General features: G+C 28.4%; 1 protein-coding gene across 1 annotated transcript; it reads right to left on the bottom strand.

Moving 5' to 3' along the window:
* Window positions 1-1,565: 1,565 nt before the first annotated feature.
* LOC122521357 lies at window positions 1,566-13,089 on the bottom strand. Its single transcript, XM_043642017.1, has 3 exons — window positions 12,624-13,089; window positions 12,271-12,461; window positions 1,566-2,418 (listed from the first exon to the last, which is right to left on the bottom strand). Exons 1-3 carry the CDS (start codon window positions 12,668-12,670, stop codon window positions 2,129-2,131), a joined length of 528 nt encoding a protein of 175 aa, XP_043497952.1. The 5' UTR covers window positions 12,671-13,089; the 3' UTR covers window positions 1,566-2,128.
* Between the last annotated feature and the right edge of the window lie 6,409 nt (window positions 13,090-19,498).

Here is a 19,498-nt window from a genome sequence, read left to right as displayed (position 1 = left end):
CAAAGACACTTGTTCTATTCTTCTACTAGACGCCTACGACGACAGATCTTATGGTTAGACGACTAACGAAATAAGCGAAGTATAAGTATCCCTTATACTTTCACATACGAGCGAGAGATGAAATAAACGAAATATAAGTATCCCTTATACTTTCACATACGAACAAGAGGTGTATCACCGCGAAAGCGATAATATTATTAATGTATCTATATACAATCGAAGCGAGCGAGAAGTGAGCCACGTGTCCAATCATTTGTTGGACGCCATTCTTTATTATATATAATTTATCAATCGGGGTTTTTATGCCGCAAGGCTTTTCCCTGACGAGCCAATAAAGTATTACATTTTGTATTCGCTTAACCAAGTGTTTTATTTCTTATTTTAATTTAACCCTTTTTCTTCCTTATCATAGCTTATCACAATCGCCAGAGGACTCCATGTTGGAGAAATCTGCACACAATACACTGTATTAATATGCAACTTGACATAACTTTAACTTTCACTGACCATCCATGTCCATTTAGCTACTATTTTTTAGTTTTCTCTTAATTTTTTAGAATCCATTTGTCCCTTATAAGACGTACAGTTTCAGAAATTTACGAATCTTATGATTTCAAATACATATTATTTATTATTGATAACTGTTATTTCAAATGCTATAAAAAATTCTACTTCATGTTTTTCTTATTATACAGGTTACTCCAAAAGTTTTTACTATTTTTTTTTTCATTTATCTGGATATCTTACCCTGGATATCTCTGGAATACTTGAGTAATTAACGAATCATATAATATATATGTTACCGGCAAAATGGTAAATGTATTGATATTTCTCACATTTCCTAGGCATTCTGTAGAATGCCAAATGAGAAAACGGCAAAGTAAGAAATTTCCAATTTGTTTCGAATGATTTTCAATAGAATGCAGATATGAAACATTTCGTTCTAAACGTGCTTATCTTCAGCTATGATAAGAAACAATAGATAAGGATTTTCCATAGTGATCGCTGTGAATATCGATCTAAATGTAATAATCTTCTACTACGATAAATAATAGTGGGCCCTACATAATAACACACCGGCAGTGAGTAAGTTTCAGTTTATAAAGGTGCGTACAGTATAGTAGCACGCACAGTCTCAAAAACCCACGCATAAAAACCCGCTCACAAAAACCCGCGCACAAAAACTCGTGTAGCAGTCAAGGTGTTTAATTTGTTAAAAAAAAATTGAGTTTTTTACTGTTCTCCATGATCGCTTTTGTGGGTGTGTGTGTGTGCGTGCGCACGTGCGCGTGTGTGTGTGCCAGTTGCCCGATAATGTATTCTTCTCAAAATTGCCTAAATAGCATTTGGTATTCTATAAAATACCTAAGTATTATCTACAATGCCTAGGAAAAGTTCATAACAATTCTTCTGTTTCATTGCCTAAAAACGCCTGGCATTTCCCACTTCGCCGGTAACATATACCATATATAGCAGCTGTAGTTTATTCAAAAGGATAAACAATTTAATTTATTTATGAGGATAAATGATCTAATTCATTTAAAAGAATAAAAAACATCTTTTCACTGTTTAATTATTAATAGTTCTTATTATAATCTGTTTTTTGTTTTGTTTTATTTTGCGTTTAACATTAAAAGCACAACCAAAAGTATTTATTATATATATAAGTTACAAGGATAACAATAATTCTTTTACTCTTTCTCTTTCTGGTTTAAGATAAGTAAGACAATTATTTATGCTAGTAATTATGACAATGAACTAACTCAGAACTGTCCAGCTTAGGGTCCATGGGACGTACGTAGACTATCTTTAATGAATGTGTATCAATAAAAAAAATCGTAAATTTCATAATTTCATAAAATCGTATCGTACAATATTTACTAAACAGTTTTGCTTTGCAACTATCGTTAGAATGGTTATATTTTTTGTGTACTACCCAAAACAATTTATTTTCAAATGTGGCTCAAAAAAACCAAAATGTTAGAAACCCCTCGACTAATCTAAATAAGAAAAAATTAATTTTCTAATTTATTTTATAAAATAAATCTTCTAATCAATTTGTTGAATTTTTTTAATTACATCGAGTGCCATAATTACAGGCATATTTAGCAGCCTTGTCAGGATAATATTAGGACCGATTGTTGAAAGGGACGGGTTCAGCGTTAGGATCATTAAGGTCCAGAGTATAGCCGGTTATCTTGTCTTTCTTTGTCTTCTTATTGTAGAACCTTTCGGTATGATAAAGAACTTTGTCTATGATTTTTTCCTCAATTTCACGGATGTATGGGTCACCATTTGGAAGATTTCCTGACATTATGATTTTTGATGTACCCGGACCATTACTGATAACTGTACCAGAACCACCACTTGAAATAAACGTACCACCATTGTTTATACTAATGACACTGTCATAATTTCCTGAAAGAAAAAACAAATTAATTGATTATTTGCGAAACAATTATAGCTTGAGATTTGATTTAAGAAATATTAGTATTTACTTGTAAATATTTTTATCTTTACAAAGGCTACATCAGATTCTGATGTTTTTAATAGTTTAAATTTCCTAATAATTTTTTTTTTATTGAACAACGTTTTTATTGAATTAAAAAATCAAAATTTTTCATTACGCAAGTAATATAATTAATAATTGTATATTAAATAACACATATATTTGCAAATAGAAGAAATTTGACACACAATATAAAATTATTTTTCTTTGATTTTTTTTTTATTTTCCACACATGATATTTCTCATAAAATTATGATAAAATACTTTAAAAAGATAAAAATAAAAATATTTTACAGTTTAATACAAGTAAAAGAAATTCTAGAAAAAAGAATAAAGTGAATAAAACATAATATACTGTACAAAACCGAAAATAAGAAATACAGAAATAAAATTTAAATTAAAAAAGAAAGTAACTAGTATACATATAAACATGTTAGTAAAATTTCCTACTTCGATATCTTGAAAGCAGTTGAGTTTTGGCATTTACTTTTAAGATGCAATGTATTGTCCTAAACTATTGTATTGTCTACAACTGTATAAAGTTTTGAAAATATCTAAGATTATCAGATACTACGCATCCCTTGTTAGTAGGTTTTTGGCTATGATTTATTGATTAAACAAGCCTATTGTTGTTGTTGTTCTTGCCAACCAATGATAAATAAATCACATTTGTGGTCAAATAAATAAGTTATCATCAATGTGCAAGATTTTGTAAGTTATTATATATTCATAGTGTGTATGTGTATATTTATAATATATTATCTAAGCGGTAAAAGTAAGAGAACATGTCGATATGAACATTTTCAAATGACAAAAGATCTCTTCAGGTTAAAGGCAAAGAAATAGTTTAGTGTGGTCTTCTTTCGTCAGGCTATATTAGGCCAATGAAGAATTACTTACTCGGAAATGTACGTGAGAGTAAAATAGAATGAAAGAGAAAAAACATTAGAGATGAAAAACAAAAGTCCTGAAAAAGGACAGAACAGTTTTTTTGTTCAGCTAACTCAACAAAACTTTATAATCTGTCTTGTAAAAATATTTTTTAAATTTGATTAACCATTGTAAATATTTATAGTATAAAAATGTATTCATCATTAGAAAACATTCATAAAATTGCTATATAAATTGTTGTGATAGGATGTCATTGAGATGTCTCTTGTATAAACGTCTAGGTATATAATATGCAATTCTTTAGCAAGGTTACTAGAATTATAGTCTAGCCTTGACTTGGATTGTCATCATTTCTAGATTCTTCTAAATTTTGTTATTAGGTGCATACTACAGGTAATTGATTATTATTTTAATTACAAGTTTAATAGATTGTAACGTTTCTATTTGGTTAGGTTAGGGTTGTGTTCTTGGTAAGATTCTTCCTTCTGTAATAACAAAAAAAAGGGGTTATGTTAGAGTCGCGTCGAAGTCATATATTAACATAGAATATATACTGATATTCCTAGTATTAATACTGATTATTCATTTAAAATGCTGACTAGATATTTTAAAACATATTGATCTATATGTATATTGTCCATATTCCATTATTCCACTTCATGCCATCCTTCTCCTTTTATTATCATCAATACTAATGTAAGACCATAATCATATCTACTGTTATTATTATGATTATTATTATGTTATTGCTATTATATTACATTCTTTGAAAACAAATCTTCTGTCAATCGTGCTGTTATTTTATATTTTAACTAGATATTATAGTTATTTCATGTTTTAGATAGTTATTTCATGAATCAACGGGTTTCACACTTTAACGGTAATTTATGTTCATATAAATATTACGTTATGAAAGAATATTAGTCTCGTAGTTAAGTTGTAAGTGTATTAGAGATAAGGTTACAGAATTAAGTTGTTTATGTGCAATTCTTGTTAGTCATATAACTGAACGTGACGTTAGTCGAGACCTAAAGCAATGACTGACGAGGCTTGAGAAGGAAACGAATAAGTGAAAGAGAGGAAAGTCTTGAGCGAACACTGTGTAAATGTGAGTATTTTCCGTTATTTCCTGTCTGTTTAGTTATCTATTGCCAGTCTTCTTATTATACTAACACCTTTTATAATTTGAATAAAATATATTTCTACAAATATACACAGGAAAAGCTATAAATATGAAATAGGGTGATAATATGAGACACTAAAGTATTTGACCTTTACATAATTTTAATAAGTTTGGTAAAGATAATCAATTATACAGAGTGTCTAAGGTTTTACGCACGCATTTTGTGAGCATATTTTACTCAAAAATAAAATTAAAATTTTCCATAAATATAAGTCATTTGAAGCTTTATCCAATCGTTATAACATAAATTGTAAAACTGTCTAAATATGTTGATTAAAGATAATAATTGGTGGTTCTGCGTATTTTGCTTACTATCTTGGAGTGATTCAATGTATTCTTCTTTAAACAATAGCTCAGCCGTGAAAATCTCTCGACTTGATTTTTATTTATGACAAAAATCAAAACAAGAAGTTTATGCAACTCCGATAGCTACACTTCATGTTACAGTATAACGAAGTAGAGATGCAGTTGTGTAGAAATTAGTAGAAATCCACAAGCAATTCACCAAACTGGAAAAAATATACTACTGCGGTTTCAAATTTGTATGCACGTAAATGGAAAACATTTTGAACAGTATATTTAGATACTTTTACAACTTATGACAAACCTTGTGAATAAAGCCGAAAATGACTTATAATTATAAAACATTTTTTATTACTTTTTTGAGCACAGAATACATTCATGATGTGTATATGAAAAAATATCAGACATCCAGTATTATGACGACTGAAAAGTCTATGGGTGTTGACATTTGTCGTTCATTTATTAATTAGATGCTCTACGATCCGTTCGTTTTCTCGTAAAGTTTTTACACGAGTTTTTTAATGGTAGTTTACAGTAATTTATTTAAAGTTTTTTTTTAAATGATAAAAGTTAATTATATTGCATTATTCATAGTTTCTGTATATTAGATGTATATTTAAAGGATTTTTGTTTTGATTATGATATAATAAGAAAAGTGACATGGCAAATTGATAGTAATATGAGATATTTGATTGCTAGCAATATGAGACAGTTTCATGTTACTACAAAAATATTTGGAAATTCATTATAAATAATGAAATTAATTTAATAATGACTTTTTTATATGACACGAACAAAATTAAATCAGGAGAATAGAGGTTTGAGAAAGAATTACTCGGAATAAAATATGCTGGAAGCTGTAAAAACTGTTGAAACAAAGAATTTGGCTACTTCATAGCAGTAAAATTTCATGATGTATTACGATTTACACTAGCCCGTTAGTACTTTAAAGTTAATGACGATGTCACTATAGAAAATGTAGCTTCTACAAAATTAAGCCGAATAGCAGTTTTAGAAAATAAGTTTAAAAATCAACTGGTCAATTATATTTTAAGAATAAAATCATAATCCTTTGAAACGAAAGCTACTGATATAAAACTAATAGTATACTGACTCACAATTGACAATAGAATTAGGCGTCCTTTTTAAACGACTAAAGAAGAAACGACTAAAATACAACTGAAAGAAGATTGATGGGTCGTTTTCTTGGTCGTCATTCAAACGCAATTTCATTGAGAAAATCGGCGGACACGTCAGTTTTCACAACTCTTAGCTTTACTACAGGAAATGTAAATGCTGTTTATGATATTCTTGACCAAAAATATGCAATATTAACAACATCGTCATTAAAGTAAATCTATGTTGCAATACGAAAAAATCTGCAATCAAATGTAACACAAATAGAAGAAGAGTTCTAAAACAGATTAAATTATACCATTCGGCTATCCCAAATATCCAACTAGAGTAAAATGATTTAATGTGCATATCTTACGACATGAAACTTTCCGAAAAGTGTAAAGGCAAATTTTTGATTCAGTATCTATCATGGAAATTATGAGCTCACCATGATTGTACAGGTATAAGTTGCACACATTGCATATTTAATTATTGTAAAATAAATTAAATTTTAATTATTATATTATTTTTTATATTTTCTTATATTTAAACAATGATAAAATGTTTCTATTATTGCTTCATTAGCAATTTTTTTATTTATTTAACGTGAAATAATACTGTCTTATATTGCCTCCCAAATTTCTATTAGTCTAGATTTGGATTCTTGAAATTCATGAAATTTCTTCGTTGTATTTTTTCATTTATTACTAATTATTACTAATTATTTAGGCTTTTTATATAATAACAAAATGTATAAAATTGTTTTCCGATATTCGTATCAGCTCCCCTATTTATATTTATCGAAAATGCCGTTTATAAGAACAAGATTACTAATGCTATTTGCAGATATACACTCTTACAACATTATGGAAGTACCGCTATTCTCTTAAGTATAACTTTAATGTTTAAATTTCATTTCTGAATTAGATTTTCTTTATGCGTAACAACGTACATCCGAACCAACGCTATTAAGTATGCTTTCGTCGGAAAATATAATTTCATCTCAGAAAGCTTTATTCGTATTTATGTATTCTGTTACAAAGTAGAAACGCATAGCTTGATTCGTCTTGTTAATAATTGCTTTCTTTTTCTATTAATGCTTAAGTAACAATTTTATAATTTATTTAGCGTGAAATTAATGGGTTTTTATATTTCTACTCGATTTTTTATTAGTCGACATTTACCTTCATTTAGAAGATGTCATAAAACTAAAAGTTCTAAACAAATATAACATAATAATTTTTGCATGGCTTACTTCCTTAATTGCTTTGTTTTTTATTTTTTTATTAATTTTGTGAGACTTTCATACTAAATAATAAATTGTGTATTCCATATTTTTACCATCTCTTCTAATTATTTTTCATTATTTGTAATACATGTTCATCATTTAAAATAAAATATTAATATTGAATATAAGATATTTTTTAGAGTATTATACTGATTAATACAATAACTGTATAATCGTATATTAAATAAACAGTCAATTTTTATAATAAAATATCAATATACACTCTGTATTAATGTGTTGCTATGACAAAATCCTACTCTTATAATAAGTATTATTATATTACTTATTAGGTGTACAAATAAGTTTCCGCCGTTTTAATGTAGATAGCGCGGCGCGGAGTTTCCGTTAACTTTCGCAGATGATATCCTGCTTAAAAATTAGTTTGGACGTTTAAGAACAACATAACCTATTAATATTATTGATTTCATATTGGTAAAATATAATTCTTTTTAGTTGAAAATGTCCAAATTTGAGCCAAATAAGCGTCATTTGCGGGAAATATTAGTTTACTTCTTTAATATAAAGAAATCTGCTGCTGAGGCGCATCGATTGCTCGTAGAAGCATATGGTGAGACTGCTTTGAGTGAGAAAACGTGTCGTGAGTGGTTTCAAAAGTTTAAAAACGGTGATTTCGACGTAGAAGACAAAGATCGCAGTGGAAGGCCAAAAATTTACGAGGATGCAGAATTGGAGAAAATATTGGAGGAAGATTCATCTCAAACACAAAAAGAACTTGCTGTAACATTAGAAGTCACTCAGCAAGCAGTCTCACATCGTTTAAAATCATTAGGAATGATTAATGAACAAGGAAATTGGGTTCCGTACGAATTAAAGCCGAGAGATATTGAACGCCGATTATGCTTAAGTGAAATACTGCTTGCTAGACATAAAAAAAAGGGTTTTTTACATCGTATCATCACTGGTGACGAGAAATGGATACATTATGATAATCCAAAAAGAAGAAAATCATGGGGATTACCAAGCCATGCGTCAACATCAACAGCAAAACCGAATATTCACGGAAAAAAACTCATGCTGTGTATTTGGTGGGATCAGCTGGGTGTAGTGTATTATGAGTTGCTTAATCCGAGCGAAACAATCACCGGAGCCCTCTATCGAACACAATTAATGAGATTGAGCCGAGCTCTGAAGGAAAAACGCCCTCAATACTATTCTAGACACGAAAAAATTATTCTCCTGCATGACAATGCTCGTCCACATGTAGCGGCTCCCGTGAAAAAGTATTTGGAAACACTTGATTGGGAAGTGTTACCCCACCCGCCGTATTCACCAGACATTGCACCGTCCGATTATCACCTATTTCGGTCCATGGCACATGCTCTGTCGGAGCAGCGGTTCAAATCATATGAAGATACCAAAAATTGGGTTGATTCGTGGATAGCCTCAAAAGACAAGGAGTTCTTCCGACGTGGGATCCGAATGTTGCCTGAGAGATGGGAAAAAGTCATTGCAAGTGATGGACAGTATTTTAAATAACCTTAAAATTACCATTCTTCAAGAATAAATACTTAATTTTTAATAAAAAACGGCGGAAACTTATTTGTACACCTAATATATTAATATTATTGAAAATATTATCAAATTGCTTTTGTTACATAACAAAATATTTATATAAACTAATTATAATACAATATTTATATACAGCGTGATAACAGAAAAGTATTTAATATATATGTAAAACTATTAAAAAAAATTTATTATGAAAATTAGCAAAAAGTATTGCTATTTTCTACCAAGATTATTTTGTAAACGCAAATATATTAGGTCATTATATAGAATGTCCGATTTATAACTGAAAATAATGGCAGTAATCAAACGTTTCACATTTATCACTTCCGTTGCCCAATTTTATTCAACTGTTTATTGATCTGTTGGGTGTCATCTAGATATAGGTAACGCGGCAAATGTGTTAATTATCTTATATGTACAAATTATAGATATTTGATATATAACCTTTTTATTTGAATACAATTCTAACTTCTACAGATAACAGATTAATGTAAACTTTCAAATATTTCTTAAACTAGATCATTTCTAAGCAAATTATTCTGTGTACATTAAATATATTGTCCAAAAACTTGCTTATGATATCGAACATTTATGAATAAAAAAAATTAATTTGCAACAAAAGGGTTTGTTTTAGGATCTATGTTAATTAAACATTTTTTACTCATTTTGTTAGTACTAACCCTTGAAATATCGAGTCATATTTTTTGCCGTCTTATATGTATTTTCCATAATACTAATATAATATCTTTGATCAAAAATATTGACTTAATAAATAGAAATAATTATTTATTACCATGGTATGAAATTACTCTCATTATACTTGACGATTGCGATCTCGTAAATAGTAGTTAATAAAGGTTAGAAATGTTTCCAGTAAAAGGTTAGTAAAGTCTGACAATGAGTATCGGTCAGCTATACAAAGTTCCGTGCGTTAAAGTATAAATCACACATAGAATTCTGATTCGTAGAAAGATCTTGGCGAAAGATAAGGAATATCAGACACCTCCAGGATATTACGAGAAAATCATGGTAAGTAGATAATAAAAGTTCTTGACTTTAAATCGAGATTTCTTTGATATTATCAAAGTTCGAAGATAGAAAAGAGGTCGCCAATGATCGGTTCGCGTCGTGCAGCCTTGAATCGATCGTGCGGTCTCGGTCGATAGTGAAAGGATCTCTTTCATTTTTCATTCTCCTAAAGTCGAATCTTCATTATGATAACGAGATTGATCAAGAGTAATCAGGATTTGAATTAATTTTAAAATGATTATCTAATAAACTGTGAATTTTAATGAGTGAAATTTGTAAAATATAAATTTTATTAGAATTTGAATTTTTACTGAATAATTTTGAATTTGCAAGTAATAGTTTCAGTATTACGTTTTGATTTCATTATACAAGCAGTTTTTTTTGTAATCCATTTAAGGATTATTGTTGAAATTTAATTTAAAAATATTGATAAATGTTCACACACACATAAATTCGAGTAATGTTTTATATAATATAAATATGTGTTAATGTTCATTATTTATTATAATAATAAGTAAAACTGTTAAAGATAAGGAAGATTTTTTTTTTAATTCTAGATGCTCTTAGACAGATTTTGATAAAAACATTTATGCATTAATATTTTATAATGAGACTTTTTATAATGAATTTTGTATATACATTATACTGTACTTGCTTTGTTATTAAAAATATGAAAAAAAGTCATTCATGTTTAATTTAAACTAGTTTTAACTTATTTTTTTTTTCAAAGTTTGATTGAAACTACCTGTCAAAATTATTTTACCAACTTATAAAATAAGAAAAAATTGGCTTAAATAGGTGTCGTATCGAATTTTTTTTAGTATTTGCATAGAAAATTAATTATTTATTAAACAAATTAATAACTACATTAAATTTGAATATCACTAATTCAATTGGAGTTACTTATTTTTGAAATTCACTTTTTTGTTAACTCCTGTCAATTTTTTGTTAACTCTTGTCTACTTTCCATCGCTTTGGGCATTTTTAAAACTAGAACTATTAACAATTAATGTATACTTTTTTCTACAAAATCAGTCAGAATAACTGGTTACGGTATATCTAACATAATATACAGGTCAACAAAAAAATTTATTTACAAGAAGAAAACCCTGACATAACCTTGACGTAATCCCGTAAAATGAAAATATTCTAAAAAAGAAAACTCGTAAATAATAAATTTAGAATTTTTCAGTTCGTTAAAGTGATTTTTCGGACTGTATATGTAACTTTGATAAAAAGGAATGGGAGAGAAAGGAAGATCGATAAATTTCATTCTTTAGTATTGAAATAAAAGTGATGGAAAATTTTTTATACACCAACTTATAAATTTTAACTTATTTTTAAATTTTTAATATTTAATTTTTTATTATTTAAATTTTTACTTATTAATTTTTTAATAAAATTGTAAAATCAATCTTTATATGATTGATTTAGTATAATTTTCTAGTGTTAAATTTTTTAATATTCCACGAATTTAGTTAGAATTAAATTTACCATTTTACAGGATATTATTAGTGAAATTCTAATTAATAATAATAATGAATTATCCTATTATTTATGATCAGAATCAAATACGATGAGATAAATAAAAAACAAAAAATTAAGCAAAATATGAGCTCCTTTTTGCCAAATCAATTAACTTCATAAAAAGAAAATAAAAGAAAATTGATATCCCGCAAAAACTTCAGAAGAAATGTGAAATAAAATAGAAGAAAGAATAAAATAATATTCATTTTGAATACTTAGAAAAAAATAATTTATAATGTATCTCAACGTTTAAAAGAATTTATTAGTCAAGAAACAAAATTAAATAAATAAATGAAAAAAATTTTTTTTCAGTATAAAAAGTAAATAAATATTATTAATTTTTACACAAGTATTTTTGAATATTATATCTGAAAAGTTACGCTGGAATCACATATTGTGTCATTTGAGACATATTATTTAATATATATAATGACTTATTGACATACAATTTACATTATTGTTAACTAAACGCGGTACTGTAATTTATAATTGTTATTCTTGACCATTAATGTTTTTTGTTGTTAATAACTATTTAAAAATTAAGCAAAAAATATGTAAATTTCGAACAATAAATTTACTGCTACTACATTGTTATATTATTTATTATACAACAGAGAAATAAATTTGTCATTAAAAATATGAAGACTTGTTATTAAGAAAAATTTGTATAAAACATAAAATATAAAAATATAAGCATCAGTTAACTTTTTCGATACTAAAATAAAAAAAAAATCCGTAAAAGAAGTTAATCACTTTCGCATGTAAACAGCTCATATAATTGGCATAAGCTATTTGATTAAAATATACGTAACATATGCAAAATGCAGTAAGCAAAATAATAATTATTGTACATATCAAAATATTCTTTTGCATAAAAATCCATAATCAAATTACCATTTTTAGCAGCCTCTGCCGCATCTGCGTGAATTTTCGAAGTAACCTTATCAACATCAGCCAAAGTTTTAGCTACACTATTTTGTATATTTTGCTGCAGATTATGAACACCTTGTTGTATTTGTTGTTGAAATTTGCTCAAATCCATGTTGAATCCATACAACCAATCGTTAGTCTGACCCTCACTCGCCCTGCAACAGTTTTTTCGTTTTTACGATTACGACAGTGAAATTAATGTTAATGGTGCGCAATAATGTACTATAATATTCTACAATAATTAGCCATATACAAGAAAAAGATATTACTGCTACTATTACTAAAAAGAAAAAAGAAAAAGAAGATAATACACTCACAAAATCATCCAAATTCCAAACGCAAATAATAACTTTGCGTATGTCATCTTTAGTATTCTCTCTCTATTGTATAATAACAACAAAAAGAGAATTAAACAGTTCGTGGAATGAAGTTTTTAAATGATTGCCGGTAAAATCAGGAGAGAGATTCGATAACGTGCTTTTACGCGGTTACGTATCAACGACGCGAATACAACTGCACGGAAACTTTTAATGCGCTACAGCGCAATGCACCAACACTCTTTATACTTCACTAATACTACTATATCTTCTCGCCTGCTGGCCGTGTTAGGTTATCTTAGTTTGATATTCTGTCGTTAAAACTGTACTATGTTTAACACTCGCGTCTACGCATTTGTCTACTCTGCATTTGCTATACGAAAATAATTAAAGAAAATAATTGTTTATACAGGTTGCAAGATGATCAACTTCCGAGTGTGCACACATACTGTCATGACGAATGGTGTCATGACGTAACAGTACTATCACTACGGATCGTGAAAAAATAATTATCTTTCCCTCGTTCTATTCCATTCCATTCTGTTCTGTTCTGTTCACTTCTGTTCACGGACAAGCATGAATCATATTTGCATGATCGAACACATATGTTATAGTAGGTAGATATGTAAGAATGTGTATGTATTTTAGAAAGAAATTAGTTAAATATACGAGTTGCTGAACATTGACTATTAAATTATCGTATAAGCAAGTATATACAGAGCATTTCAAAATATGTGGGCATAACTAAAAGGGTGCTTTTAGTAAGCTAAAATAATAAAACAAAATTCATGCAATCATATGCCCTTGTTTTCGATTTATAGCTATTTTTGTCTATCCATAATTTATATAACTTTAATGACTGTTTGTTTCAACTATTACGAGAAAATTTCTTATCTCATGTACGACTTTCTTTTATACTGTCTAAACAATATTCTTTTAATGATAAGACGTTTATTCAAGGTGAAGTTCGTATAAAAATGATCTAACGACAAGTATTTAAAATACAAAATCGGGTATAATTCGAAAACGAAGTCACATCGGGCCTATGATTATATAACTTTTTGTTTTTACTTTAGCGTATTGAAAGCACCCCTGAGTAATGGCTACTTATTTTGAAATTATTTTACTTATTTTCGATGAGGTTAATTTTCTGACTTCGTTGGAGTATATGTAACACATGCAGTATATTACACAATAGCCATCCTCTTACAATTGTGGCCGCATGCTTGGGATCATTGTCTAGTGAAAATACACATTTTCCGATAACGCCAATTTTGTAGAACTTACTTCATCATTGTTACATATTAAAATAGAGAAGAAGATAGAAATATGGAAAAGGATAGTAATTTGCAAAACCAAGGTACAGGTAACCCTCCTACAACACGGCATCCTATGACACAGTTGCGCTCTAACACAATAAAAAAATTAAGAAAATCTCGGTACAGCACTCTATTTCTATATCACTAGATAACACAATAGCTACTTTACCAATTTAAAAACTAAATTACTTTAAAATGATGACGCGAAAGAATAATGAACTTTGGGTCTCATATAACACAGTTTCACTCAACACGGCAATTCCTAGGAACCTATCTACCGTGTTATAAGAGTGTTACCTGTATTTAAATTTTATTAATTAGATTGATTTACTGTAAATATAGTGTGTTTAGAAAATTTAGAAATAAATATAATAATAATATATTTAGTTTTAACTGTGTGTGGAATTATTACATATTAATAAGTTTAATTTGAAAGCTTTATTTATAACAAGTGAAATATTTATTGTGCGCAGATTTCTCCAACATAGAGTCATCTGGCGTTTGGGAAAAAATGTGAGGAAAAAAAATAGTTAAATTAAAATAAAAAATAAAACACTTAGTTAAGCCAATACAAAGTGTAATACTTTATTGGCTCGTCAGGGAAAAGCCTCGCGGCATAAAAACCGTGGTTGATAATTCAGATACAATAATTTATGGCGTCCAACCGAAGGTTGGATACGTATCTGACCTCTCGCTCGTTTGTAGAAATATAAGGGTGCTTTTACTTCGCTTACTTCGCCTCTCGTTTGTTTGGTGGAAGTATAGGAAGTACCTATACTTCGCTTACTTCGTCGGTTCTTCGTCTCCTACGTGATGATACATCTCTTGCTCGTTTTGCTTATATATATTGTTTTCTTGTCGTCTAAAAATAGGAAGAGTATCCGGTTTTCTCATATGTAACAATTAGTTTGTCATTTTTTGTTTTTACTATTATTTAAATATTCTTTAATATCAGAATCAGTTTAATACCCATTAAAGTAAAAATAATACAAAGTACATTTGTTTAAAAATAATATATTTATTGATATACTTCGACTATTAAACAATTTCCATCTAATATTTTATTAAATAAAAATTTTCAATTCAAAGTCATCATTAGTCAGGAACGTTTAAATAAATGTATGTTAGTAAACATTCTAAAATATATGTAGAATACATGAAAGTATTAGATATACCTTAAATAATTGTTTAATGATGGTTTTAGGAAAGGACGATACTTATAATCTGTGATACTTACAATCTTATAATCAAACTTATAATCTGTGCTTCTGAATTACAATATACAATATATCTCCTTCGATTAATTTTTAATTACTTAAGGTATATCTAATACTCTAATGAGAGTACATAGTCTGAATATTTTTTGAACTAAAAACGTGGAGGTAGATTTAGACACGCTTTTTATGGGATGCAGCTCAGGACTCTCTTTACAGTAAAAAAAAAATAACAACAATTTAAATTTTTAATTTAAGAAAAAATAGTGTCAAAATATAATATTTAATAATATCAAAAATATAAAATCTAATAATATCAAAATCTTTTTCATGCCTAAATAAAATTTAAATCATGTGATTGCAAAACTATTAGATTAAAATAAAATATCAAATACTAGTATATCCTAGTGTATCAAATAAAATAAGAAAGTTCTTCGATATTTATTGCTTATAATTTTTCCTGTTTAAAAAAGGGTGAAAAAATAGTTTTTTGACAAAATAACGAATGAGTTGCCATTATTAACCCAATATTGGGTTTATTGTGTAAGCACTTGAACAGTGTTAATCCAGTGCAGTAGTCTTCAATCCTTTTCGATTCACGAAATTCTTATTAGTGTAAAAATATTTTATGACACACTTTCTCATAACAAAATCAATACTTTATTTGCTTATATATTTGTGTGCTGCTTTTTATGCTATTTAAAATAGTAAAACAAATTTTTAATCTTAATACTAATTATTGAGATGAAATTTTTCACTCGCAATAAATGATATTAATACAATGTAATACATCTAAACAACAATGTGTTGAACCCTTTGATTCTGTGGAATAAAGTTTAAAGATTACTGGTCCAAGACTATTGATCTGTCTCTACAAAAATGTGACATTATTTCGTTAAATATTATATATAAATTTATATAAAATAAATTTATTTTTCTTAGGAATAATAAATAGTTTATTGCAAAAAGTAATAATCAAAATGATTGCTTAATAAACAATCGAAATACTGTCATTACATATGTTCCGAATCGGAACATTGTGCCAAGTAAAGATAATATTAACATTCCAGAGAAATCATAGTATTGCAGACCCTCGTAAAAAACTCCGTACATTATCAACACGTTTAACGATTTAAATTATGGTACTCAATTTGGCGAATTATGGTCACCAATGAAATTGGTAATATTGTAATATTCGAATATTTTTGGTGGTCACAGAATTTAATTTCAATAATTGTGTTCTATAGTAGTTGCGAAATTATTTTCAAAACTTTAATAATATTGCATAACTAGCATATTTTTATTATACAAAGTTTTTAATTGCGATCGTTCGAATACTTTCTTAATCCACTGCACATATATCACACGTTCTTTTTCTTTTCCATCTTCTTGTTCTTCTATTTCTCGCAATATGTTCGATCCTGAACACAATCATTGGTTCCGTGCACCCTTTAGGGTTTTAGCTCGTGCCTGGTAACGACCCGTGCGCTTCGTGAAGCCGATTAAGGATAAGAGGATCTGAAAGGAGGATAAAGAAAGAAAGAGAAGGAGAGAGATAAGTGCAATCCATTCAAATACTTATCTTCCACTGGACCGTTTACATCTTTATTTTAACAATAAAACGACGACTGACGCGTATATGACTATTACATAGATTATTAGTAAATTTACATATAATGAATCACAGGAGTATTTGTATCCGTTTTCACTATAAATTTCAAATAATTAATATTTACTTGTAATGAAAAGCTTTTTATAATGCTTATTCACAGAAACCTATTATATAGGATTTTCAAACTTTTGGATTAATATAAATTTTTTTGCAGAAGAACATTTTAATTTTAAAGAAATATAATTTTACTTAAATAATATAAAAAATTAATGTCACAAGAATATTTGTACCTACAATAAGTCAAGGATATTCGTACTACTACTATAAAGTTTAAATGATTGATATCTGCTTGTAATTTAATGTTTTCAGATTCTTATACACAAAAACATATTTTAAGATTATTAAATTTGGAAATTGATATAAATTTTATAGTTAAAGAGTAATTTATACTAAAAGAAGTATAATTTTGTATAAATGATGAAAAAATAGGTCTAAAAAAGTATGACTAATGGTCTCAAAAATATTATAAAATGCAAAGAAGGTGTAGATTTTGTGTATGCTCGAATAATCTAGTGAAACAAATTTCGTTAATATTTATGTACAATTATTTTTCTTTAGTAATAAAATACTATTCTCTAAAAAAATTTATATGAATTTAAAAGTTTAATTATCCTTAACCCGTCAGCACTCTCGTGAGCTTTTCGGTAGTCTTTACTCTCGTGATGAGAGATTTGCTCACGCTCTGTGCGCATGCGTCAAATATTTCGCGAGTTTAATAACTTTTTAATAAGTTTTCTGCTTTAAAAAATATTAAATTTCAAGTATAAAGTAAATATACTTTTAGGTTATCTACATGTCAACAATGTTGTCAGTGAAAATTATAATAAAGATAAGTTATTCTAAAGGAAAAAAATACTTACATAAACGGTATCTGAGTTAAGCGAACATACATACACACACACACACACATTTATTATTAAAATTATTTAATAATTATTTTAAATTATTATCACATTTTTGTTTGTACACGTGTACATTAATTGTACTTGTAACAGATAAAATTTAAAAGTAACGAATTATACCGAATTCAGTCGAATAACCGTAAATCAACGAAGATGCACGAACTGACCCGACCGCTAGCGAAAGTAAATTTTTCATGCTTACACCTATACTCCCATGATGAGAAAAACTCTCACAATTTCTGAGGTGCAAGAAAAAAATAATTTCTTTTTTAAACTTTACATGGGATTAAGAAATTTAGGAAATTCATATTTTGAAAATAGATAAAATTTCATGAAGATAGAAAAAATTTTTACTATCCATTCCATAAAAAAAAAAGTTATCGTTTTTTTAATTCGACCATGAGCAAAATGCTCATAACGGGAGTGCTGACGGGTTAATTAATACCAGTGTATAAGAATGTATAAATATTGTATTAAAAGAAAACATTAATTGTTTTAAATTGACAGTGAAAGAACAAATACTCCTGAAACTTACTGTATACATATTTTATACTTTCTATAAATTTTATTTCCCAATCCTTCTTTTATAGATTCTAAATATATGTAAATAGATCTGGTATACTTACATGCACCTGAAAAGTGCAGTATCTTTGATAACTTCTAACATCGTAGAAGGAAAGTAGATAAATGCAAGGACACGTGCTATTATTGCTTCTCGTTGTAGCTACGAGAGTCTTTGCATGCCGTAGCTCGAAGTTGTTCAACGTCCCGTTGGAACGCAGAATAGAGTCATAAAGCCGTCGAAAGTAGCGTAACTACTGTTCGAGAGGAGCCACTCAACGAGCTAAGGGAATTCGTACGACGAGTGGTAAGGTCGATATTCGAGAGAGAAAGAGAAAGAAATAAAAAGAGACAGAAGTAAGTTTCGTTGTTGACCCACGGGCCAGAAACAGGTTCTGAATTCGGGATTATACGGGACGAACGAAACCACATCTCCTCGCACGAGAGTCCTTTTTTATTGTATTTTTTTTAGATGGTACGCATCGATCTCCCTTACCCCGCAATACGTATAATAAACGGCCTCTTCTACCTCTCGTCCTTGAACCCTTTCTCCCTTCCATTCCCGTATTTTTCTTATGAAGGCAGGTAGTAGCTCGAGGTAGGTCCACCTCGTAAACGCGTAATCATGCTTTCTGCCCTCCCTCTTTCTTTCTGATAGGAGAAGGAGTAAGAGGGAGATGGAATAAAAGGAGCTCAATCGAATGGAGTTGGTGGAGGAGACCTATCGTCCTTGATGGACTATAGCCTTGAGATAGGACGAGTCTTCGAATGAATGACAGCAACTGTTTTCTTATGAAGAAGGAAGGGCTGGATAGATGAGGGTTGATTTTTCTAGAATTCTTTTATTTGATAAAAAAAATATTTTTTTGTTAGTTTCCTTTTTTTTGAACTATTCTATTTTTTTTTTTTTAGTATTTCTAAAGATTTTTGGTAACTATTTTCTAAAATAAATATGTCAGAGTATATGTTATGGTATAAAGGAGTTTTATATATTATAGATTATGTTTATGTTTATATAGAAATAAAGAGATACTTTAATTTTATATTTTTAATCTATTTAAGAGAATGTATTTACTTATTGTTAAGGAAATATTAACATAAAAAATTGAAAGAAATAAATTGTAAGCTTAGGAGTCAGTATAAAAACATTATAATAATGTCATTAATTTGTAAACGCAAGACTAATATAGTTAAGTTTAGTAATAAA

The sequence above is a fragment of the Polistes fuscatus genome, unplaced genomic scaffold (assembly GCF_010416935.1).
Source record: "Polistes fuscatus isolate 324 unplaced genomic scaffold, CU_Pfus_HIC Scaffold1, whole genome shotgun sequence".
In the NCBI taxonomy this organism is placed as follows: domain Eukaryota; kingdom Metazoa; phylum Arthropoda; class Insecta; order Hymenoptera; family Vespidae; genus Polistes; species Polistes fuscatus.
Note: the sequence above shows the minus strand (reverse complement) of the source record. Positions and strands in the feature narration are given on the sequence as shown.

What these genes read in the sequence shown, in the direction of transcription:
- LOC122521357 (XM_043642017.1), bottom strand. Translation starts at nt 12,670, where the DNA reads ATGACATACGCAAAGTTATTATTTGCGTTTGGAATTTGGATGATTTT. An exon ending in TTTGGAATTTGGATGATTTT is followed by an intron (nt 12,462 to 12,623) that starts GTGAGTGTATTA and finishes AAACTGTTGCAG; the next exon opens with GGCGAGTGAGGGTCAGACTA. An exon ending in GGCAGAGGCTGCTAAAAATG is followed by an intron (nt 2,419 to 12,270) that starts GTAATTTGATTA and finishes TTTTTCTTTCAG; the next exon opens with GAAATTATGACAGTGTCATT.